The following is a 24,981-nucleotide window of genomic DNA, read 5'->3' on the forward strand; positions in this document are numbered from 1 at the left end:
AGGTTGAATTTCAGTTTAACGAAGTTTTGATATAACGAAGTGAGTTGCCACTTTTACCAACTTTGCTATATTGAGGTTTAACTGTTCTATGTACTATTCAAATGGGATTAAGTCGTTTTTATTTTCGTGCATTTTAGAGAGTGACATCACCGAGCGATATGGTCTCTACCCATCTTGACATAAAACAAAGTTCTGTTTCACTCAGGGATTTTCAGCAAAAACACTCAGGGAAAAAACTGGAAAACTCAGGGAATTCAGAAATGTTAACTCGGTAGACACCCTGAAAATGTGTTCTGTCACCACCTTATGATGGTGATGGCACTGTCTCTGACGGTAAGCTGCTGCCAACGCTGAGAACACGGTTTTGGTTTTGCATTCGATTGTGATCCACAGGCAATTTTCAGACCAATTTTTGTTTGAAAGAAAGGTAGGCATTCTTGTAAATATGGTAGCTTCGAATGTTTTTCGCAGTGTTGAAATCATCAGTAGAATTCCAGGCCGCACAATATGGCTGTCTCTGAGTGCAGTGAAATGTAACCTCTCCAGGAGAAAGACTCCGAGGAGCTCAGCACCAGTTCCATCTTCGGCGGGGCCAAGGCAAGCCAAGAGGCTGACAACGTGCTCATTCTCCAGGACCGGAGGCTCACGTCCCCACAGGGACGCAAGCATTTGCAGGTGAGTGTCTTTCTTTTATGCGTGTACCGTATTTACACGATTGTAGGTCGAACCATTTTATCTGAATTTGAAATCGAAAGTTGGTGGGTCGACTTACAATCGAAACAGAAAGTAGTACCGACACTTACGGTGGCACAAATGAGAAATCAGGGACGCTGTGGCATGACTCCAATATTACATTTGCGTTCCGGCCCTACGTGCAGCGTATACCGTATTTTCTCGCGTATAACCCGCACTCTCAGCAACGATTCAGCAATCTCAGCAACGAATTAAAAGAAAGAAAGTGATCCCGCATATTGACGTGAAGTTAGCTTCTATGCATAGTTGTGAAATACTGCTGGGAAGCCATCTTTCCACACCGGAATTCGCGTTCTTTCTCTTGATTTTACAAAACACGTCACGGGGCTAGGTCGTGATCTATTCCTCACGGTCACATATTTTGAAAGTGGCCTTTAGAAAGCCGTTCATTGTGCATAAGGAGATGCACATATGGCCTACTGACATATTTATGTCTGACGTACTCGGCGATTGAACGAATCAAAAAGCTTTTTGAATCAAAGGTAAACGTTCGGCAGATATCTGCCTGGTTGGGGTAACAGAAACTTTAGGAAAAGAGAAAACTCCAACCAAGATTTTTTTTTTAAATACCCAAAGATTCAAAGCCTAACCGGCTTCTCCTTCAGGGATGAGAAGGTCTGAGGCCTTAACACACACATGCTTAAAGTCTGTGTGTTAAGTGAACGTCTGTTATGTTGAGCTGTCTTACTCGTGTTTTGGTACTTTTATTGATGGTAGCACGATCCCGAACGCTCACTCTGTTGAGCTAAAAAAAATTTTTTTTTAATCTCGAGTTATGAAATTCTTCTCGATTCTTTACCAACAGTTAGTCACTGAATTTCATGCCAACTAGGAAAGCAGCAACATGCAGGTTGTCTTCTTTGTTTAGTTATTTGTGTCTGCACACCCCCGTAATATTTGTCTCCTTGTATGTTGCACTTGTATGTCATCTAAGCCCATCTTTCAGGTGACCAAAAACAGATTCGACGGAGACATCGGGTCAGTGCCACTTGAATTCAACAAGGAGAACCTCACCTTTTCCGAGAGCACGTCGCCATTCAAGAAGCCTGTGGAACGAAAACCAAAAAGTGCCTCTTTCCGCACCGGTCTTCCACCACCCAGATGAATTTTTCTTGCGACATAGTCAGGGACGTTACAACCGAGTGCTACCGTTGGGCTCCGGAGTTCACGTTTTGTACTTCACCAGTTTTTTTATGGTGTTACCTAGGGGGAAAACTGGCTTCGGATTGCTCATTCCCTTGTAATACAGTGCATCAAGAGCTCTTAGTTTACAGTCACACAATTTTTCTTATTGAATCGAGGGGACGTGTTTGGGTATGGTGCAGTTTAAACGAAACGCAAAAATGTGCCGGCAAAGCACTTGTTGAAGGAAAGACGCAAAACGTCTGCACTTACCGTGTGAGTTTTTTTTTTTTGTTGTTTCTTGTAAGCGGCTGTATTTAGGTTTATTAAAGGACTCTTCACCAGGTTTGAGCATTGCAAAGAAACAAATGCACCATGTAGATTGTTCAGCGGCAATCGACTCTGCGAAGTATAAAACTGCTGCATGGCACAACAACAGTCGAAATTTCAAATGGAAGGCCATCCACCTTTGCTTTCAAGGCAGCCAAGCTTCAAGAGAGTGAAGTCACACACACACGTTGCTTATGCAACAGGCACTCCTTGGAACATCACTGACCATGGCTTAATGTGAAGAGTACAATACTGCAAGTGATGTGCCTCGAAGCAATATAAAAGAGAACAAAGAGGTAATGTCGCAACACGTGACACGTACAGAATGAAGGGAACGTTCAACCTTTGCGGACACTAGCCAAGAGAAAGGGGAGGAGCCTGTCTCTGCCGACAGTAGCTCTCCCCTGGTGGAATGATAACGGGGCAATTCAGTCACAGTTCAATCACACCCAATAGTACCTCAAACAATGAACCGATGTGCAGAACGATTTGCTAAAACTCTGCATAGATGGCACCTTAAATCTTCCAGCACATTTCCAGAAGATTGTCAAGCAAATACTTAGACAACAGCTGGAGACCAAGCGAAAAAGAATCATCGGTTAAGAAAACGGTTAAAGAAACGAAGAAGGGCCTTTGGAAAATAGCGATGCTCACGAAATCAGCAATGAAAACGTGCAGAAGTTTCGAGCAGGAAATTCCCAAAGAAAAGATCTACAATAACTCTAGAGGTAGCTCCGTTGTTTGAAGCCAGGATAGGAGTATGGCGGACCAAGTATGAAGGGATAGCACACTTTGCAGTGCTGGTGGAGAGGAGGAGGGAACGACTGAACACCTGATACTTGTCTGTAAAGGGCTTCACCTTACAGTCCAAGGCAATGGGGCTGTATTTTTCGAAGCATTGGGGTTTAAGGACAGTGAAGGCAAAATATACTTTAGGCACGTAGAAATAACCAAGAGGACGTTATCTGATTGGTGGCTACAGTCAAGGCAGGAGTGAAATTTAGTTTTTGACTTCATAGAGTTTTATCAGTAACAGCTAGGTGTCATGAGCTGCCGCTCGATCAGAAGGGTGCAGCACCATCCATACATCGTGCAATCGAAATTTGTCGTGGAGCCTGGTGACGTGTCCTTTAAGGGATTTGGTTTAGGTGAATTAAGGGGGGACGCGGCTTTCGTATCGCGCAAAACGGCAAAAAAAATCGATTTTTTGAAAATCACATTTTCAGTTTCTGTAGCCCTTTTTCTATCTGATTCCAAAATATCTTCACCGAAAACCACCTAGAAGTGCTTTAAAAAATTAGTTGCGCGGGCTGAGGTGTCGGAAATTATTGTGGAGATCGCAAAAAAACAGTGCTTTTCAAAAAATTCTTGCTCCGCAACGGTACAACCGGGCGCCGCCATTTTGAGCTCGCCGTAAAGAGCATTTCTTCGTTTTCAAATTCCCCGCCTCAGCTGGCTCCTCGCTTTAAAAACAAGCGCACAAAAAGCATATCTCTGAAGGTCGTTTCGAGGCCTCCGATTGGCCGCGTCCGCCATGTTGCTCCAGCACGCCTCGTCATTGGTCCGATGCTCGCTCCGAGAGGACAGCCGTCTGCTGCTTACGCGTCGCGATGTTACCTGATGTTACGACTGTCGAAAATCGCGCTACTAGTGACGCGTTCACTCGTTCTGTATGCACGGGTCGCCGATAATTTAGAATATGATTACCCTGTAGTTTGACAGCTGCAAGCGGAAGCGCAGTCATCAGTGTACGATAGACGATAGCGTGCCGCGCTCGTCGCGAACATCGCAGATGCGCGTCTCGGGTAGTTCAGCTTGTCAGCACTTCGTACTCCGTGACGAATAACTTCGCGGGACTACTCTTTGTACTCGCGATCGAACATGACTTGCTTTGAAACATCGGGCACAGCGGCCACGCACACCGCGACCGAGCTTACTGCTCGGAGTCGTGGCTAGGCCTAACTCCGCTCACGGCGCTGGTTTACGAGACGAATCCGAACTTTGCGGGCAAGGACATCGCGCTAGCGGACAAGCCGCACTGTGCTTCGCACAAGCAACAAATCGCATCGTCCGCTGGCTCCTCGAAAGTGCGGATGGGCATTTTACGAATCGGCAGCGGACCTCCCGGCCAAGCTCGTCGCGCATTGACCGCTCGGAACAGCGGCTAGCAATTTCGCGCGTCGGCGCCGCAAAATGCGAGACCAAGCACGTTATGCGCGCCGATTTTTCGTCGCCGCGGCTGAGCACTGCGTATTGTCGCCGAATGCCGCCAGCCAGCATATCGTGCGCCGACTTCCCGGACCCCGCGGCCGAGTACATCGGCTTGAAAGAAAGCGCTGGTGACGCAATTTAGGCACGCTTGGATTCGTGCTTGGTATCGCCGCTAGCTCTGATGAATCTTCTAAAATAACGAATGCCTCGCAAATTACCGTTTCCGCGACCGAGTGGATGATGAAACGCATCACAGGCGAGGTTTGCAAATGAGCGTGGCGTGTGTGAAGCAGGGAGTTGAATTTATATCTGATCAACTCGCGTTATTGAATAAACTGCTCAGATATTTGATCCCAGAAATGTTTGCAATAACTGTGCCAATTTTCATCAAAACCTACCAAGGAATAAGAAATTTGGCACTGAATGCCACGTCCCCCACCTTAATTTTATTTAGAAGGCCACTGGAAAGAATGATTTCCGGTACGCATCCATTGTTTGTAATGGAGACAGTGATACTTTCCTCACTCTTTCTGAAGAAAGAACGTACAGATTTATTCGACTGGCTAAAGAAGACTGTATAAATCATGTCAAAGAGAGGATGGGTACAGCTCTCCAACACGTGTCAAGAAGCAAGAAGGATCGACTAGGAGGATGGGGCAGCCTGACTCAAGACCTGATTAAAAGACTGACTGGTTGTTATGGCATGGCTATCCGTGACAACATTGGCCTGACGCAGGACTTGATCAAAAGGCTCACCAGCTATTATGGCCTAGCACTGTGAAGCAACACGGACATCAAAGACATGAAGAAAGCAGTGATGGCCACCTTTCATAATGTTTCATCGACAGATGCAGAACCTCATCACGAGCTCTGCCCTTCCGGTGCCCGCAGCTGGTGCAGGCACCGTGCAGCAGAGGCAGAGGGGAAGCCACAACCTCCACACACGTATAACCTGCCCAACAAAGTTGTTGAAGCATTGCGGCCAGTGTACCAACGCCTGTCTGACCCTCAACTGCAGGCTCGTTGCAGTGGCAACAAGACACAAAATGCCGCTGAAAGCCTTCACTCGGTGATTTGGTCACTAATTTCTAAGCAGCAGCATGCCTCCCACTTCACTGTGGAAGTAGCAGTCCATGAGGCAGTTGCGAGGTACAATGCAGGCAACTTTCAAGCTTACGCCAAGATTTGTGCTGCAATGGGTATGCAACCTGGGGCCCTTACCCTCCACAGGGCTGCTAAAAAGACGCTCAGCGAGCAAGGAAGTCATCGCACATGCATGAAGTGAAAGGGCAGAGACGCAAAAGGTTGCCTCTACACAAGGACACCAAGGACTACAGTGCTGGTGCGTTCTAACAAATGCAAACAACTTCGAAAACTTTGATAGGCTTTTTCTCACAAGTGTGTTTTGGACATTGTGCATTGCTCGTGGAAAGAGTAGCACGGGAATGGCTGGACCGATTTTGATTCTGTTTCTTTTTCCTGAATCCCTGAACACTGCTTGTGGGTATGACATTCTTCAATTTCTTGTTTATGGCCCAGTTTTTTTTCTAGATCATGATTTGTCCGTGACACTGTTTCTGACAATGTGTGTCAGCAGCCATGATGATCTCTAAAAAAAAGAAGAGAATTTACTAAACAATTCTGAGTGTCATACCTTGTAGTCTTCTTTTGAGTAAAGATCAACACCATTTGCAGCTTCCTGGCATGTTTTGTTACAGCGCTAGGCTTTCCACGAGCAGACCATATAATTGGACCATGTAGCATGATGTAACTTGAGAACTACTCAAGGTATCATGATGAAACTGCATATTTCCCTATACGAGACACTTATTAGTATGCATGCCAAATTTCATTGCTCTAGGTCAACAAACAAAAAAGTTTTTTTTCAATGCCACCTCCCCCCTTAAGGCTTTATTGGTGTAGCTACAATGCTCTAGGCTGAGCCACGTTTGAGACGAAGCCGTGCACTTCCACAACACCCGTTCGGAAGTCTACATAGACGGTGATACAAGACTTCCCTTTAGGTAACATTGTGAGAGACACCTTATGTATTTTATCACACACCTGCAGCGAAGTACTAGTAGTCATTTTATAACACGCAAGATTATGTTGCACAGGTCAATGTTGCTGCACAAAGATCTAACTTATAAACAAGAAAATGGACTGATCTAGTTTGTAGATAAGAATGTCAATGATTGTGTTTCAGCAGTTGTTGTGCTTCGGCTTAGCGAAGCCAGCACTAATAAATTTTCTTATACAATGAAGAAACAAAAGCCATTGTTGTGTCATATTTTTCTCTTTAATTTACACATCTAAAATTAAAGTACAGTAAATTCTGCCAGATAAAATGCAGGATCAAGCCTGGAATTCATTTTAGAACTGCATGTGAATCACGTGAGCTGCATTGTCAGTGCCTGTCGTGCTCGCCCACAAGTTTTGACCGACACCAAAATGCATTTTTTTGCTTACGCTCACGGAATGCGTGACGGAATGGTTCCCACTGTGCATCCTGCTATGCTGATCAGTGCACAGACACACGCACCCAAGTGTCACAAGGTGATAGTATACTTGAAACCGCAGTGAGGTGGCATGGCAATAAGCAGCACGTGAGCAGGTGGTCTTCAAATAGCTTCAAACAAGCGTTGCTTCAAGACCACTGCACCCATTTACACCGGTTTACTGGCACGAACATTTGGTCTGGGCTGCAATCCTTAGAGGACCACCTGCTGTTGCGAGCAATGTATCGTGCACCGACCTGCTGTGTACCAGCGACGTCCACAGCGTCCACAATGTGCCGACAGTTCTTCACTGCAGCGACTCAGCTGAGAAGGTCGTCCATTTCACTTTTGGACAAGGGCTTGACGGGCGTGGCGAAGGAGGGCGTCGAATTCTGCACCGGTGGTTGCGCACTGACAAAGTTCCCGAAGTTGCTCGTGGGGGGTGGCACCATTTGGCTGAGCGTGGGTCGTGGTGCACCCATCGAAGGCCCCGAGCCCAGACGAGGAAGCAAGCTGTCGAAGGCAGACGTGTTTATTTGTTGTTGTTGCTGCTGCTGCTGTCTATTCAATGGCTGCGGTGGCATTGCGAAGCGCGCCGGCATTGCCATCGACGGCGCGGCTGTCTGTTGGGCGCCCTGGAACCCCCACTGAGGCACTGCCGGAGACGTTCCGGCTGAGGAAAAGTCGCCGGCAGGCGAGGATCCGTAGCCGGGAGACGATCCATAGCCGGGCGAACCGCCGAATGGATTGGAACCCGTCGGGCTCTTGATGTTGAGAGAGGCCAGGTTGGAGTTGATCAGCGTGGACGTCAAGTCCTTTGGTTTGTGTGCCGGTTGTGTGGGAGCGGGCTTGGCGGGAATCAGTGACGGCTGTGTCTGTATGCGCTGCTGGAATTCTTGCTCCCTGGCCAGCCTCTGCTTCTCCTCCATGGAGAGGGACTGTTGCTGAAATATTTAAAAAGATAAGAACATAAGCACATGTGAACAGGGTTGCAGAAGAATGTGCAATATGCTAAAAATAAGCCCTTGCACTTAACAAGCTGGTCAATCACAGGTCAAGAGTTGAGCAGCAAATGCACCTCAGAATGAACTAGCACACACCCACCACCACATTTTTGTCCCTCATAATGTGTGCATCCATTATGTGGCGGCCAATCATCACTACCTAGAGCCTTTGTGTTTCCTGATAACTTCACTGCTTGCATTGCACTAGGCTGCCTGCCCTTTTCAAGTGCTTCAACTTTCGTACGAGGCAACACTCCCGAAATTTCTATAAAGTCTATGAATTTGGGCTCTTTCTATGACTGCTGTTGCTGCATCAAGTTTCACAGAAAATAAATTGTGAAAAAGATTTACAGGTATTAAATGAGGGGGCAGTTCCAGACTGCAAACACCACATAGAAAAATTAAATTGTGGCAGCTGCACAATTATCTCGCGGCAAGGCAGGACAAAGCACCTGAGGAATGTGTGCTTTGAACAAAACAGACATACCTAAAAACTAAGCTGTGGAGGAGTTTTACATTCCCAAAAACCATAATCTAATCATTATGGACAAATATGACACACAGTGGGTCTACTCACTACACGTGGGTTGCCCCTCAATATCTGCTTGTGAGAGTCCTTTGCAGGAGTTTAGTACATTTACATATGACGCAAAGTTCTTGTGAGCCTAGAGTGCCACATCACATTGAGTCATGTACACCCAAGTAAATTATACAGGGGAGAATGTGTCAAAAAATCAATAAACAATTTACAAGTCAAGCTGTACAACTGTAGAATGATGAAGGCACGAACTCTTCACAATCCATAAACACTTAAAGTAATAGTTCTGTGTTGCTTGTGCCGAATTACCATCATGGCTTGGAACTAGCATACACAGGGTGCACCAGCTAACTCCAGCAAGAGTTTAAAAATATGCCAAGGCACTTTATGGCGATACGACCAGATGCATGTCGAGTCTATTGCATGGAATAAGGCGCATTATTTTTGTGTTCTGTTTTAACTGCTTAGTTAGGCAAGATTAACTAACTTCTAAAGCAACAAAGCTGGAAAAAAATTACAAATTAAAAAGTTGTTGATCGTTTTGCAAAACATCCGATTCAAGTTTCTAAGTTTCTGCCTACTAAGTATTCGTGTTTTTCTGCTTGCTACGAGTGCCTGCAAAATACAAAAAAATAGCACGTGACATGTCCGCTTGCGCACCGTAATTGCAGCGCCCTCTAATGTTCCACATAACAATATGCTTCCCTTGTGGTGGTTCATGATACCGATAAGCAGACGCAGCAATTATCGCTTGCGCTGCTGCAAGCAAAGGTTTGTCACTGCGCTGCCACCACCATCGTCGCTGCCCTGTTGCCTTTTAAGAGGCAGCACACATGGCTGAATGCTATGGTCGTTTGCAAGCAGAACATTATTAGGGGTCACTGCAGTTATGGCATGCAAGCGGGCTTGTCACGCAGTATTTTTTTGTACTGCAGGAAGCAGAACAACACTAATAGGGACATGGCAATGGGAATGGTAGATTTGTTCATAACGTTCAGTTTTTCAATTTATTTTTATTTGCAATCCTCAAAGCATTTTTTACATCATGGTGAAATATTAGAACAAAATAAGCAGTAGAAGCTGAGAAAAAAAACGCATTTTACTAGTGTGCTGTCGTCAAAAACTATGACAAAACCGGGCTTCAGGAAATGAAAATCTAGTAGCTTCACCTTGGCACAGTGCCGCCATCTTGGCATCATTGTAAAGAGGAGAGATCAGAGTTCAAGATATCCCTAAACCTGCCTTTCTGCAAGGAAAAATAAAACAAACTTCCTTCGGAGTTCAGTTTTCTTAGCTTTGAGCTCCATTCTGTTTGAGCTCTGTTTTCTCAGCTTCCTTTTGTGCCGTTGCTGTCAGTCATCCCTGTGCCATTTCATAACAAATAAACATATAACCATCCTGTTTTTTGCTCTTAGATCCTGAAACATTGGTGAGTGCCGTAAAGCTGCTCATATTTGTTTGCACATCATGCAGATTTTTATAATTGGCTTTTTGTAAAAGTTGTTAGTAAGACAACATATACAGGTGATTTAAAAAATTTTTTGAGTGCATATTAGAAAATAAACCAATAGCTTTACGGCACAGAATGGATTTCTGTGAATTTTCTTATGCAAAAATGGTGACGAACTTATGTCTAATTCATTAATTTTTGGGATGACAATGAGAGCTTATCAAATGTTGTAACTCAAAAACTGCAACAGCTAGCTCTAGACCGATTTCAGTTATGATATCAGCATGCCAAATTTTATCTCAATATCCCCATAAATAAAAATAGTTTTCATTGCCAAGATAGAAACTGTCTAATTGGGCACTGTGCAAACCGATCCACAACTTTCGCAATGGAATTTGTTACCCAGCTTCATTGCTTTAGATGTCAGTTAATTAAGCTTGCACATTAAGCAGAACACAAAAAAATAGGGAGACATGCTACATGCAATAGATCTGCAACATGCATTTGTTTGCGTCGGCATATTTTCAAACTCTGGCTAGAGTTAGCTGGGGCACCCTGCATGCATTTCCAGGGCTATATATACATAGTATATAAATACAAGATAAGTATTGCAGAACAATGTAGGCAGATCATCTACATTGTGCTGTCAATCCATGTCTGAGGAGAATGCCGCCATGCAACTAACAAGCGTTTCCTTTCTGTGGTCGCTGTGTAACTTAGTAGGTTTCTTAAAGGGACACGCACTAAAGGCAAATAAGAATTTATGTCAGAGTAAAAGCTCAATGTATGACAACGTCTAAAACGACAGTTATCAACAGCAGTGCCCTACTTACCGAGAAATTAAGCTAAATGTATCACACGATGAGCGCCACGAGCGGCACATTTTGGAAATGATCCCAATGATGCGAGAGAGTCTGAATAATACAATTAATCGCTAGTAATAAAACTAGCTGCAATAAAAAAAGAACCTTCCGTGCATCAAGAGACGTAATAAAATGCTGCTTGTTCGTTTCTGTTTGATTCATGGAAAAATGAACCACTTTGGCGTTGCCATGGGAAACGGCGTGCGTGGTTCAAAGGTTCCGTTTTCGCCGAACTGCGCTTCACCCGGCGCCCTGCTTCGCTCTCGCGGTCGCGTCTCAGCGGTAGTTTCGGTATCGTGCACTGCCGTGTGTTTTGCACGCTCGGGAAAGTCGCTTTGACAGAAAGTTCGACAAAATACTGCATGCATGTGATGTTGCCGGATGCCCGAATGGTGCACGCCGCCGCGCAGTAAAGGCGGGCAACGTTGGGCACGGCAACAGTGACGTGCGGAATACCGCTTTCAGGCGTTTGATTTGAAGTGCGCTAAAGCGATGCGGACCACTAAAACGTGATTTTATTTCAAAATAAGCACTTCCTTGGCATAAAAGCAGCACTACGAGGTTTCTGGACCGCTATTTCAACAATCAACGTCAACTTAATATTTGCCTTTGGTGTCCCTTTAACTGCATTTCCTTGCACAAGTCTATGAACCTGGATGAGATTCATGGGGTAACATCTTCTGAAGGAACCCTTCACGGATGTTGCACCCGTCTAGCCCTTCTACGGTTAACATAAATTATCGGCAGCACTCACCTTAAGTTTCTGCGTTGGTGACTTAGTAGCGTTGGCGTTTGGCGACGGTGCTGAGAAATTGGAAATTCCAAGGTCATCGTACACGTTACTTGTCTGGAGAAAAAAAAATAAAAAGACCCAAAAAACGATATTTGGCAACTGCCAATCGTGCTCCATCATCTTGCCACAGCTGTCACAACCTTCTCCTTATATCCATGTAATATATACAGTATAGTATAAGTGTATACATAGTATATACACTTTTTTTTTTACATACCGTAGAGTTTGCTTTGTTTGACAGTGTGAGACCAGGAACAATTTCGTTGGGATTAGTCATCTCCATTGCAGCACTGTCAAAAAGAAAAAGAAAAAAAGAGGGGGGGGGGGGTAAAAATCAAGCTTGCCAAATACCCCCTGACACACATGCAAACTGAAGTCCTTTAAAGCAGATCTCTAAAGCAAAGAAATAGTGTCAATATTCTGTATCAGTTTTGCCATCAAAAATGTCTTTTGTGATTCATGATGCATCTGAATGTAAGTGTATTATTGTAGTCGTATCGCAAGCATATAAAACTTGGAAAACGGTGCCAGGACAGGACACAGGATAGGGGACAGGGTGCTGTCTCTCTCGTCACCTCTATTCTGTGTCCCGTCCTAGCACTGTTTTCAAGTTTCATTATGTACCAAAAACACGCATCAATACACTTTTCGAGTTCTTGGTCACCATAAACAGCCGTGCGGCTCGAATGTGCATGCTGTATTGAACAAAATTATCAAAAGGAACTGCAGGTAACAATGCTGTTAACACAGTATAATTAGCAACAAATTCATTTGCGAGAATATCTTGCTGACTTAACTGCACGTAAAATGCTGCAATCAGATGTAAAATAAGCAGCGCATGTCTGTTTTCTCTAATCTTGTGCCACGTCTTTTCACAAAGTCATGTGCAAAGTCACACGCAATTTAATGCAAATCGCTCGCGGTTATTTTAGGTTGAAACAAACCTCTGCTCCTGCTTGATGGAGTTCAGCTGCTCCAACTTAGCCCTGTGCTCCATCTCGACGGCAGCAATCATCTCCTTGACTACGCCCATGATGGCTTGAAACTGGTTGAGCGTCAGCCCGTTCTCGATGGTCAGAGGCATGAGGAACGGGATCACCTTGCAGGCCATCACGTCCTTGGTGAGACCCAGCTTCTTGTGGCTCATGGCCAGCTTGTAGATGCCTAAAAAGCGGGTGACGCCTCTCGTGTTTCTAAATCTGGGGCAGTCTGTGGGCCGCTCATCTTGTACTCATGTAGAACAAACGTCGCAGTGCGCAGTAGTGCAAACAAATACAAGGGCACCAATTCGCACCTTCCGTATAGTAAGCCAGATAGAAACCTCTAACATGTTGCATAAGTGAGGATATTCGGCTTGCCGTGCCAGTATATCAAGACAGCAGTGTTATTCTACTCCTGGCACAAAAACAAGCCTATGGCGTTCATTGCGACGTCTCGCAAACGGTGTGTCTTGGAGCAAATTTGATCTTGCAGTTTTTTTTTCACTTTGCAAGCAACACATAGAAGCTCGTATATCTCAACTGAAATAACGACTAACAGCCCTGGGGACTTTAACCGTGTCTACAACTGCATTAGAAACTCGCATTTGCTGTAGTTCCTGTGTACAGCAGTGAAACTGCAGTTAAATATGTAAGTTGCAATCCATGTTTCGCCGGCCCTAAAATCTGAGAGCTTGTACGACACACAATGTTGCACACGTAAACATCTTTCTTGGTAAATTTATTTTAAGTGAAACATATTTTCCAGGGTCCCTTCAGATACCATTTAACCCTTTGAGACGATTTGTAAACAATTGTGTGCACAGCTTGTTTTTGCGAAGAAAGGGCAAGATACAGTGACTTTTTGATGAACTGAACTGCCTGTGTCATAAATATGTTTTCATATAACTTCATTTTGCAGTGTGCTGTTGAATATAATCACTTTGCTGAAGTCACTACCATGTTTGACGAGTCGTTGGACGTGCTGCTTCCCGTGTGCCGCGACAAAAGTATCACTTTTCTGTGCTCAAAATGAACACACCCGGAAACGAATTTGTACAATATTTCTAGCCTCAGATTTTATTGTATTTATGCAAAAACAAAGCATGAATGGCTTCGGAATAAACATACACTTAAATACAATTTAATTAGGACCAATTAATGTAACACACATAAATCAATGCATTATGACATTATTTTCGTTAAAATTAGGGGTGTGCGAATATTCGAAATTTCGAATATTTCTCTAATAGTGTTTCCTATTCGATTCGCACTGGAATTTTATTATTCGAACTATTCGAACTTCCCAAAAACAGAGTCAACGTCCGATTAAGAGTGACCCCTTCAGATTTTTTAACATGCTTCACCTCATAACACTCTCGTATTGTGGCAAAGCTGCCTTTCAAGCTCCGTTACAGTCGAACTTTGCCAAGAGACAGTCAACGTCCAATTGGAAGTAGTCCATAGATTTTCAATATGCTTCACCTCAACACACCCCGGTAGTGCGGCAAAGCTGCCTTTAAAGCTCTGCTACGGTCACAAATGTATTAACTCAAGAAAACGCTGGTTCCAACATGGAGATGAAAGATGTGGCAGAGGTGGGGGCTCAATTAATCCCGTTTTGGGCCTGAAGTTTGGGCAGGAAGTTCGCAAAATGGGAAGCCGAAGCTTTTTAGCATCCGGAATTTCAGATGTTCTTATATATCGACGTCTACGAGGCATACTTGGAACTCCGGACTTGAAGGGAGCACACCCTTGTCTGCCACATCAATTGGGCTTCCACAGAAGTTGAAAGAGGAGGAGAGGCTGAGGAAATGGCATCTTTGCCTATCATCTGTAAAGTGTTGTCGGCAACACTTTGGTTGCACCAAATCATGTACATAAATAGAATTCGGCATCTACGTTGCCTCACTCTAGATAAGACAACTATGAAACACCACCCCGGCAGTGCTTCATCAACCTAGCGAAAAGAGACACTTTCATGTTGCTATCTCATAAGAATATGCTTAGGAATCCTCTCTAACTGCAATTTCGCTTCGAAGTATTCGAAAAATATTCGAGAAATATTCGATTTGGTTCGCACTCACACTTCAATATTCGAATTCGCTTCGCACCCAAAATTTTGCTATTCGCACAGCTCTAGTTAAAATAGAATATCAAGTGCCTTGACGTAATGCTGTGTCAATTTGACACACATACAGAGAGTTCTTTATAGGTGGCGTCTGAAAGGGTTGATGAGATGCCACTGTACACAAAGAGAAAGACCCACCCAGTATTCCCATGAGGACAGCAGGCTCTTTGGACCGTATTTCGGGCAGCACGGGAAGGATTTCGTCCAGCACCAACCACTTGTCCAGGTGCTCGAGCAGCTTTCCCAGACACACCAGACAGTTGACACGCACCTAAAGAGAAGACAGCGTGACTGTTTGACAGTGTTTTCTGTTTTGCAAGAAATTTAACTTGCCAGGCTAGACCAACTTCTGAAGGCATGGACTCATAAAACAGAAGGCACGAAATATGCCCGTCTCTTGTGTTTGTCATGGCAGCTTATACATAACACGGTTGCACCATGCCTTAAAGCATTTATATTACATGAATGTGTAATTAATGGGTCACTAAAACGAAATACGAAATCAGTTTAGAGTAATATTGTTCTTTGAGAACTCTACTACAGTCGCCGACCGATAGATCGGACACCGATAATTCGGACATGCTCGGTAATTCGGACAGTCGCGCAGCACCGCCGATGATACCATAGAAGTAATGCGTAAAGACGACCGATATTTCGGACAGCTGCGAGATCTACATTCGATAATCCGGACCCTGTCCGAGACTGTCGCGCACGCCGAATCGCCAGCCATTATCTCCTACGGCACCCGTACCATACAAAGTATGGCCTCTAAGATCAAAACGAAAGCTAATTGGTGATCTAAGAGGCTTTATTTCGATCACTACTTTATGCCTCAGAGATTTGTGATTGGAAATGTCGATCTTGGAGGCACTGGTCAACTGTGGCAAATCGTATCGACATCGCGAACATCCTACATTCCGGTTCCTGTATCCCCGCGCAGCTGCGCTGCTATCGCCACCATTCTGTCGAATGCGTCTGTGGTAAAGCGTTCCGCGTGCGCGTTCATTTTTATCTTGAGATTTGCTTTATTTTACGCTCTGCTGTCTCATAAGATCTGAGTTAAATGGCGCCAATGGTGTCCTTACAGCCAGCGCTGCAGGCCGCGACGATGACAACGAAACGCGGCAGATAGTCAACTGCCGATTTTTCGGACGCCCTATTTTCGGACATGCTCGAAAATTCGGACGCTTTCGCAGCACTGTCACCAGCCCCATAGACGTCAATGGTCAAAAACGTCGGAAATTTCTGACGTTAAAACTCTTCGGTGCCCGTTTTCTGGACTTTCTGCCCAAATTGCAGGTCCGAAAGGCAATAATTGAAGCCCCCACCTCTGCTGCGTCTATCATCTCGTAGGTTCGAACCAGCGCTTTCACGAGTCGACCTATTTGCGACAGTAGCAGAGTCCGAAAGTCAGCTTTGTCGTGATGCCGAAGTGTTATGGGGGGAAGCATACCGGAAATTCAAAGGGGCCACTATCACGGCGCCGTGCGGCGATGTCTTTACGGATAAGCAGTGGAAATGCACGAAGGCGTGATGGCGGCAGGTGGCAAACGCGCCAGTATGGCTCATTCGCTGACGAGCCTTACGATAAGCATCTTCAGTCAACTGCTCGATAGTGCATGTGGCCTGGTGCAGTTGCATGCGTAGTGCACGCATTTAATAGGCAAGAACCCAAACGCGCCGCGCCGCCATTCATGCTGCCTCTTTGTGCGACCGCTAAGTGCGCCGCACAGACGCGTTGCCTTCACGAACGAAACCAGCTCGTCATCGTACAGCGATCACATCACACTGGCGGAGATACAGGCAGACTTGGTTGCACGTAAGCGGAAGTGCGCCAACGCATTGACAACTTTTTTCGGCCACTGGGACCTTGAAGTGTCAATAAAAGTATTTTTTTTCTGACGCATTCGTTTTTTCGGACATTCGATAATTCGGACTTATTTACGTTCCCTGTGGAGTCCGAATTATCGGTCGTCGACTGTATTGTTAAATTCAAGATCATGGGTTCACTATTGAAAAAGAAAAAGCAAAATTTTGTTTTTGACTGTTCAGGTGCAAGATAGACAAACACGTAAGTACAAGGAAAACAATAGACTAATGCTCTACTAACAACTGTTTGTTGATGCCACAACCGCCAATATTCCATACACTTTTCTGCAGAGTGTGTACAGCTTCACGTTATCAGGTTGCAAAGTTTTGGAACAACTGCAACATAAAACAGCATACAGGCCCGCAAGTCAAATGGCATCTTGCATAGAATTATATTCTAAAGAATGCAAGGCAACATTCTTTAGGGTATAATTTTATGCAGCCAAATGTAGGAAATGTGGCTACCATGCTAGTGCAACGGTAGACCATCAGACGCGTAATGTGCAAACTGTGTGTCCGGCTCCGACTAGCAGCAAGCTGTCAACTTATCTTGTACAACTTGCTATATTTCTGTTTCAATTTAAAGAAGCTCTTAATTTCTACGACACTTTTCTTCGCATCATTGTCCGTTGAGAAGGGTTGCTGCTTGGGCAAGTCGGTCATCCATAATTGTAGCGTGTATTGGTGTGACACATATCAGAAACACGACACACACGTAGAGACAGTAGCGCCTACCTGTCTCCATTTGTGTGCCATGTTTTTTATATGTGCCACGTTAATAGTACACACGACGATTATGTCTGTTGAGTTTGTGTGTGAATGATGCACTTTGTGGCAGTCGCGTCGGCAGTTTACAATGAGCAAACAGCGACTATAGTATCTTTTGCTGTGTACCAGGTACAGTAACCAGAAGGTCGCATGTACTGAAAGTTGCATGAAATTCAAAGCAGTTATCTTACCGATAGGAAACTGGTCTGAAGGCACAGCCTCTTAATCCTTGGCAGCAGGGCATTCTTCATTGACGGGTAGTCTATTAGGTGCGCAAAGTCCGGGATGATGTTGAGGCAAAGTTCCTGGTCACGATAAGAGAGGCAGGGAAGGTTTGATTATTAGATGTGAAGCATCTTATAGCGGAGTTCAATCCGGTGGTGGTGGTGGTGTGCGGCGTGACCACCCTTACTGCGCATGCGCAAACCTTCTCCACATCACCTATCCCCTTCCCTTTCTCCCTCTCATTTCCCTCTCCCACCCCCTCTCCACTCCCCTCCCTCTTCCCCTCCCCCTCTCCATTCCCCTTTCCCCCTCACCACTCCACCTCTGAAACGCGGGCTCTACATGCCAAAACACTGCTTCGCATCGCCTCATGGTCCCCCTTTAGCAGGAGGTGGTGTGATTTTTAATACCGCTGACTCGTGTATAAAGGTGCAGAAACACCAAAGAAATCAAGTGAACGAAGAGACCAGCATGCAATGCCTGTCTGACCTTTGAGATGGAGGGAAAGGATTTACAACAGGAACGACGACGAATAAAGCCTAGCAGTAGAAATGGAAAATTGTGGCTCATTGGTCTGATAGGAACAGCCATGTGTGCAAAGCATCAGCTGCTTATGCCATGCAATGGAGACACTGGCCAACAGTAGCCAACACTAGCCGATATTTAGCAACTGCTGGTATTATGTTCTCCAGAGGCCTCTCATTCCTCTTATGTTTATAATGGCTTCTAATGGAGCTTTTTTCCAAAATTAATCAATCTTTTACTTTACGTTTCATGTTGATTATAGTAGTTTTACATGATGGTTTGTATGTCATACATTAGCTCAGTGGTTGTTTCTTTCCCCAATTTTGGCTGTGAAAACGGTGTTTTCTTCAGCCCAGCAAATTCCTCCCGAAAGTTCAGTTTATTCCCCATAGATCTTGCCGAAGCTTCTGATTTTGATCAGAAGCTTCAAGTTGAAATATGCATGCATTATAGGTGGGTAAGAACCTTCAGACGGCTATATTCTCGGTAACCATAATTATTCGCTTACTGACACTAGGATCAGAGACATAGCTTCCTGGAATTTTTGCTTTTAAAAGTCGCACTCATAATTGTACTGTGTTTCAAATGCCGATCCCTGCTTTTACCCTACCTGGATTTGTTGGGCATCCGATTCAAGCGCACCATAAATCATTGGCAGAACGTGGTTCTTGATGTCGTCGGGAGGGCACTTGGTCAAGAGCAGCTCCATCTTTTGCATGAAGATCAGCAGTATCTACGAGGAAACACGGGGGCTTTCTTTTTTTTTCCACATAAAACAGCTCGTATCAACAATGCTGCCAGAAGTGGCAAAAAATGTAGCTTACTTTTCGCTGAAAGAAAAAAAGAAGCACAATCACGGACTTAATTTGTGACGTATACAGACGGAAAGATTTTTTTTGCAGATGCCCTGTTGGTTAAACTTAAAGACATGTTTCTCACGCTACAGCCAAGAGAACAGCAAAGCTGTAACTGAACGTCCCAAAAGCTGTAGCTCCAACAATGAAAGACACAATGCATGGTTCAATTTGCAATTTTGATAGCCTGCTTTACCTGTTGTTCAGCCGTAAATGTGAAAATGCAACAACTTTCACCAGTCCACCAAAGTAGCATTCATCACGCAATTCTGCGAACTCTGTTGAAATCCTAGACGTTATATCTAAGATGCAAAGTAACTTCACGTTTTCAAATTAACTGAACCAACTGGATATTCGGCCCCGCCAATAAAAATATTGTTCCAGGCAACAGTTACGTGCGTGGTACACTTCAAAATTTCCTAGCCCAACGTAATCAAGCTCAAGGACACTAGTTGTATTGATGATTTCCTTAAACACACAACAGTGCAGTCATTCAGGGTGCAGCTATCATAATCTGCTAGGTTTGAAGTTGTGTTACTACACTGTTATGCAAAAAAAACGGCAAGAAGTGGAAGATGGAAGCTTGCGATGAAAAAATCCGTAAACAGGGAATGGGTGCTCGAGCCGACGTTTCGACAAGTGGACTTGTCTTCTTCAAGGCTGGAGTTGAGTCTGGAACTGAGGCTGGAACTTCAAGGCTGGAAGTTCCAGCCTTGAAGAAGACAAGTCCACTTGTCGTCGGCTCGAGCACCCACCCCCTGTTCACGGATTTTTTCAACACTGTTATGAGAACGTCTCAAGGGTCACAATGCAAATACTGTCTGATATAACAAATACGTTAGTGCTTTAAAGTGTTGACAGTGTAATTTTATGAAAATGCAGTACCTGCACCATGAAATAACATGCCTTATTTGTAATTGGTAAGCTGTAGGCAATGAATGATGACAGAAGAAAAGCTTGCTGATTAATAATTTAATATTATTATCACAGATGTTAAAAAGCACTGATGATAATTTTCCAGTACTACATCTTGGCATCACTTTACCTCGGCCCTACTTTCCAGGAGCGCGGCACTCTCTCTCTGTTTGCGGGTCTCAGGCTAAAAGCAAGCAAAAGCGTTCCCTAAGGACATGGCCTCCGAGATTGCCAATGCAGCTGCTATGAGAACCACAACAATGTTTAAATGCGTGACCTTCCTTCAGTGGCGATGTTCTGTGTAGCTAAATCATCCCTGGACATCAAACAAGTGCGGTGAGGCTGCTAAAAGGCTCACGGGATCTTCTGGATTAATCCAACGTTTGCCTGTAGCATTCCGTTAAAACTCAAGCACACCTTCGTACATCCAAAACACTGAGTAAATGTTTATATACGCTGCCTCCAAGAAAACAATCAAGGCATGACAGTGTTGTGAATGTATTGCCTCAGTACCTGCACGGGTTCCCTTAGCCTAAATATCGGTATCAGGTCCGGCAGGATGATGGAGCAGAACTCTTCCTTGCTGGCCTGCTCGGCAATGAGCAGCACGCTGGGCAGCACAAACGGCACCATGTCCGGATTGGCATACTCCTTCACCAGGCACGGCAGGACGCGGTGCAGGGCCACACGCTGGAAACGAGGCCCCAACAAAATGAGCACTGGGGCAACTGTGCCGCTAAAACAAGCTTTCATCAAATAGGTTTACCATTAGCCTCTTAGTTTGCTGACTTCCATGTTTAATCGTGCTGTTTTTAGAACTTGCTGATTTCTGTCCTTGCTGCAGTACTCTATGCAGTAGATTCTTAGTAAACATAAAATCTTAAAACGAAATTGCTGGTTAAATGGAACAATTGCCTCTAATATGATTTAGAATCTAGAGGTAGTTAATTCACTCGACAAACTGCCTTCCTCGGCATGCTCCCAGAAGCAAAAGCGGCAGCTCTGCCACTTGGTCCCCGTACCTTGGGCATTTGCGCCAGCACTTGGGGCAGCCCCTTGTAGACGTGGGACTTCTGCAGGTTGTCCCACTGGTAGAGGGAGTCCAAATACTGAAGCGTCTTGACACCCACGTCCTCCAGGAATTTCAGCTGTGGACAGAGCTCACATCCGATACTGATAACAACTCACCAAGTAGTTGTTGGCACTACACTCAAACCTCGATATAACGAATTATCGGTTATAACGAATTAAGTGAAGAACAGCCTTGGTAATAGATACAGTGGTTCGAATATAGCGAAGTTATTTTCATGTCAAATGCAACTTTGTTACAATGAGGTTCAAGTGTCCTTTCTTTGTCCTCATTTCTTTGTGCCTCCAAGTTCTGCTCCTGTACATCTGTGCATCCCATGAGTTGTGTTCCACCATAAAGAACGAGGAAGTGTACATACGCATACTTAGTGTCATAAGTGCCCTCTATTTGGTGATAGAGACTTGACTAGTCCAACAGCCTTATTTAGGAATCGTGGCAGCATTTGCACCACTATAGTCGGTGACAACATAAGAATAAGAAGTTAAATGTACCGCTGTCTTTGCCAAGATGAAGACAAGACGACACGTTTTCATCTCGACGAAGACAAGCCCTCTTGTCGAAACATTGGCTGCAGCGAAATTCTCTGTTCAACAATTTTTCGTCAGTTTGAGCCTCCATCTTGCCCTCGGAACTTCTGAACTGTAAACAATGGAGCACGAATGATCAAATAAGATGAAGGCGGGGTTACTGACCTTAGAGAACTGATGCGCATCTGGCCTGATGTCCGGCGTCACGCTCAGGAGCATCCTCACGTGCTCCTTGGCATCTTCGGGCAGGGCGTTCAACTTTCCCGGTGACAAATGCTTCAAATGCTGCAGGGAAGGAGATACACCAAGGACGTCTTTAGCACGCGACACCAGACCCGTTGTATAATGGGCTCGCCTTGTTAATGCACTGCTTCAGAGATGCCACGCTGCTGTTGGCGTCGTATAAGGTGCTGCCCTTGTTGTAGACGGCGTACACGAGAATGCCGAGGCTGAACATGTCGCTCGCGGTGTCGTTGGAGTCTGCCAAGACGCATTCGGGGGCCAGGTAGTTCAAGTTCGGCTGGGCCAAGGGCGGCAGGTCTGGTTCCAGGTTCAGGCTCCGGTACGAAGGCTGCACGTGAAGCAATGGCATGTCAAGCAACTTTCTACAGAGCTGCTTTTGTGTGATGCTTTACTCACCTGCACTCAGAAAAGACACGGACATTGGAAAACATGCATACACACTACCTGTTTGACAACAAATACCTACATGCAATCTACTGATTCAGATAAACACAATGCTTAAACCAAGAATGACTTCAAAACTGCAATGTGAGGTGCATATAATCTTTCCCACATTCAAGTCATTGGGGAAAATAAATAGAACAAGCAACAAGGGGCAGTTAAAAAAAGAATACAAGCACTGAGTACAGCTTGAAGCCTTGAAGAAAAGTACACTGGTCGAAACGTCGGCTCGAGCACCCATCCCCCTGTTTACGGATTTTTTCAAAGCACTGAGGGTTATAACACATTACATTTATATTCTTCATAGCGATTTTACTACAATTTGGAACCACTGTGTGCTATCACAGCGATTGTCTTGTCTTTTTTTTTCACTGTTACCGCAACTTGCTCAAATGTAATGGGAGCTTTGTTTCCAGATTTTTGATACCTGAAGTCGACCCTCATGTTACACTCAAATACCGGAATACAAGTTGCATAAAAAAATCCAATGATGCACCCAATTCCAGACGATTGCGGTCTTGGCTATTTTGCGATGAAAAGTCACCCCTCGCGTTATAATCATGGTAGCGTTACAATCGAGTAAATACGGTACTTGTGATCCGCGCTGTTTATGTTCAACAAAAGATGTATTGACGCGCCGAACTGAGTAGTTAACTGCCATTTTCAAGTCGTTCTTGTTTTGTGCACAATAAATAGCAGATTCATCCAAAACAATAACCAACAAACTCAAATTGCCAGCTTTACATGGAACATACTTCTGCCAACTCGGCTTAATGCATATTTACGCTGGTGTCCCTTCAGCAATGTGGCTTGCACACTTATCTGCCCTGTCAGAGCTTTGGCACAGCGTGCCTGTCACTATGAGTGAAATTTCACAAAAAAGGCAGACCTGTGGATCCTGTGGATTGTTGGCACCTATGCTGAAGTCAAATCCGGCAATCTTCCAAGCTCCTTTCTTATTAACCACTATTGACTGTGGGCAGAGATTGCGGTGGAGGCGTTTCACATCGTTGTGAAGGAAGGCCAGCCCTTCAGACACCTGAAAGTGTACAAGACCAGCAATGAATGGGCAATAATTAACTGTGTCCATCACCTAGCCTTAAAGGGACACTAAAAAGAAAATGATTTTTCACGTATTACTAAGTTACCCTTTCACAATAGCAAAAGCAGAAGTCTTACCGCTAGAAAATGTACAAGAAGAAAATGCAGGTAGTGACGCTACCTTGAAGACCCATCAAGTTGCCATAACGTCATAATGTTTTCATGACATGGTGGGGGGGGGGGGGGGAGGGGGCGTAGCCAGAAATTTTTTTCGGGGGGGGGGGGGGGTTCAACCATACTTTATGTATGTTCGTGCGTGCGTTTGTATGTGTGCGTGTATATATATGCAAGCAAAACTGAAAAATTTCGGGGGGGGGGGGGGTTGAACCCCCCCAACCTCCCCCCCCTGGCTACGCCCCTGGGGCGGAGTCACCCCCTTTCGCCTCCCCCTGAAGTTTTTAATTTTGCATGTGTATATTATATACAGGCACACATACAAATGCACACACGAACATACATAAAGTATGGCTGAGCCCCCCCTAAAAAAAAAAAGTTCTGGCTATGCCATTGGTATCATCGTTACCACACTTCATTATGCAAAACATGCATGCAATCGGCAGAATGAACAGTGCAAATATTTGTACCCGCAAAAAATGAACTGCGTAAGAATAGTGCCAACAAATTGTTACAAGATCTAAATAGCTCGCTTGATTAAGCACGTGAGCACAGCAACATTAATAAACGAGAGCTGCTCTTGTTCAACGTACCTGCAGGAACCCATACTTGATTTCGACGTCGAACAACTGATAGTCCTTGAGCTCGGGTGGAGGCGGAACAGGCATGTTCTCAGTTTCGCCAAGTATGTTGGCTAAACTACAAAATGCCGGTTCTGTTGCAAATGCCAGGCTTTCCCTGCACACAAACATAATTAACAATACAGACAGCTCATGTTTACGTAAAACTTTCTATCGTACGTTGCTCAATATTATGGAGCTTCACGTCCCAATATATAGAAGAGAATGTCAAAGTGCCATGAAATGGAAAAAACAGTCTAGACCAATGTTCGCTCCCACAACAGTACCGTATGTGTCTGCTTGGCTCCAGCCTCATGATCATGAACAATTGTCATATGGCTGACATCTATGGGCAAAGGCCACAATGTCACAGATGGCACATAATGAGGCCGTGAAAATCGCGCGAGAGAAAGAGCAATTTTTTGTGAAAGTTCATGAGCTCCCTGCAACATGCAGTGAGATATTTAGTTCACAGCGCTGCCCACAGATCAAGTACACTTTCTTAGCACATTCAAGAAGCTTTTGGTGCCCTTTGAAGAAACAGGAACAACAGGGATTCATGTGACGTCAATGTATGCCATTTCGTTGTATGATTAGCAGCTTCTGCCATGCTTCGGGAGATACACAGACTGTGATAAAGTGCAGATTTTGACTGCGCTGGCTGCACAACAGAATTTGAAGCTTTAGATTTCATGTTAGGGGACATAACTAGTAATTATTGAGGTTTAACGTCCCAAAACCACAATATAATTATGAGGGTCGGCGTAGTGGAGGGCTCTGGAAATTTCAATCGCCTGGGGTTTTTTTAACGTGCACCTAAATCTAAGCACGCAGGCCTCTATCATTTTCGACTCCATCGAAAATGCAGCCGCCGTGACCGGGATTCGATCCCGCAACCACCAGGTCGGCAGTCGAGCACCGTAACTACACTAGACCACCGAGGCGGGTAGGTTAGGCGACACATACTACGGGTTGTACGGAAGAACCCAAATTGGTTAACAAAGAAATGAAATCAGGGT

The 24,981-nt window shown here is 44.8% G+C and overlaps 2 protein-coding genes across 9 annotated transcripts in view; one reads left to right on the forward strand and one right to left on the reverse strand.

Moving 5' to 3' along the window:
• Positions 1–3,230, forward strand: part of LOC119383529 (twinkle mtDNA helicase) — a 40,356-nt gene extending 37,126 nt beyond the window's left edge. Inside the window, exons 14-15 of one of the 4 annotated variants that reach the window (XM_037651728.2) lie at positions 547–675; positions 1,700–2,157. In XM_037651728.2, coding sequence (XP_037507656.1) covers positions 547–675; positions 1,700–1,858 — 288 coding nt within the window. In that variant the 3' untranslated portion in view covers positions 1,859–2,157. Of the gene's footprint in view, positions 1–546; positions 676–1,699; positions 2,159–2,933 lie in introns of those variants that run through there. The other 3 variants (XR_007415143.1, XR_007415144.1, XM_049412567.1) reach the window with 3 other exon arrangements.
• The window catches only part of LOC119383528 (SCY1-like protein 2), a 38,678-nt gene that overhangs the window by 11,803 nt on the left and 1,894 nt on the right, over positions 1–24,981 (reverse strand). Inside the window, exons 4-16 of one of the 5 annotated variants that reach the window (XM_049412564.1) lie at positions 23,936–24,080; positions 23,017–23,166; positions 21,799–22,014; positions 21,609–21,728; positions 20,849–20,974; positions 20,340–20,516; positions 18,668–18,790; positions 17,499–17,612; positions 14,809–14,941; positions 12,507–12,726; positions 11,780–11,852; positions 11,524–11,616; positions 7,669–7,858 (exon numbers count right to left, since the gene is read on the reverse strand). In XM_049412564.1, coding sequence (XP_049268521.1) covers positions 7,669–7,858; positions 11,524–11,616; positions 11,780–11,852; positions 12,507–12,726; positions 14,809–14,941; positions 17,499–17,612; positions 18,668–18,790; positions 20,340–20,516; positions 20,849–20,974; positions 21,609–21,728; positions 21,799–22,014; positions 23,017–23,166; positions 23,936–24,080 — 1,880 coding nt within the window. Of the gene's footprint in view, positions 1–6,693; positions 7,859–11,523; positions 11,617–11,779; positions 11,853–12,506; positions 12,727–14,808; positions 14,942–17,498; positions 17,613–18,667; positions 18,791–20,339; positions 20,517–20,848; positions 20,975–21,608; positions 21,729–21,798; positions 22,015–23,016; positions 23,167–23,935; positions 24,081–24,981 lie in introns of those variants that run through there. The other 4 variants (XM_037651724.2, XM_037651722.2, XM_049412563.1 and 1 more) reach the window with 4 other exon arrangements.

The sequence above is a fragment of the Rhipicephalus sanguineus genome, chromosome 2, assembly GCF_013339695.2.
Source record: "Rhipicephalus sanguineus isolate Rsan-2018 chromosome 2, BIME_Rsan_1.4, whole genome shotgun sequence".
NCBI classification, from domain to species: domain Eukaryota; kingdom Metazoa; phylum Arthropoda; class Arachnida; order Ixodida; family Ixodidae; genus Rhipicephalus; species Rhipicephalus sanguineus.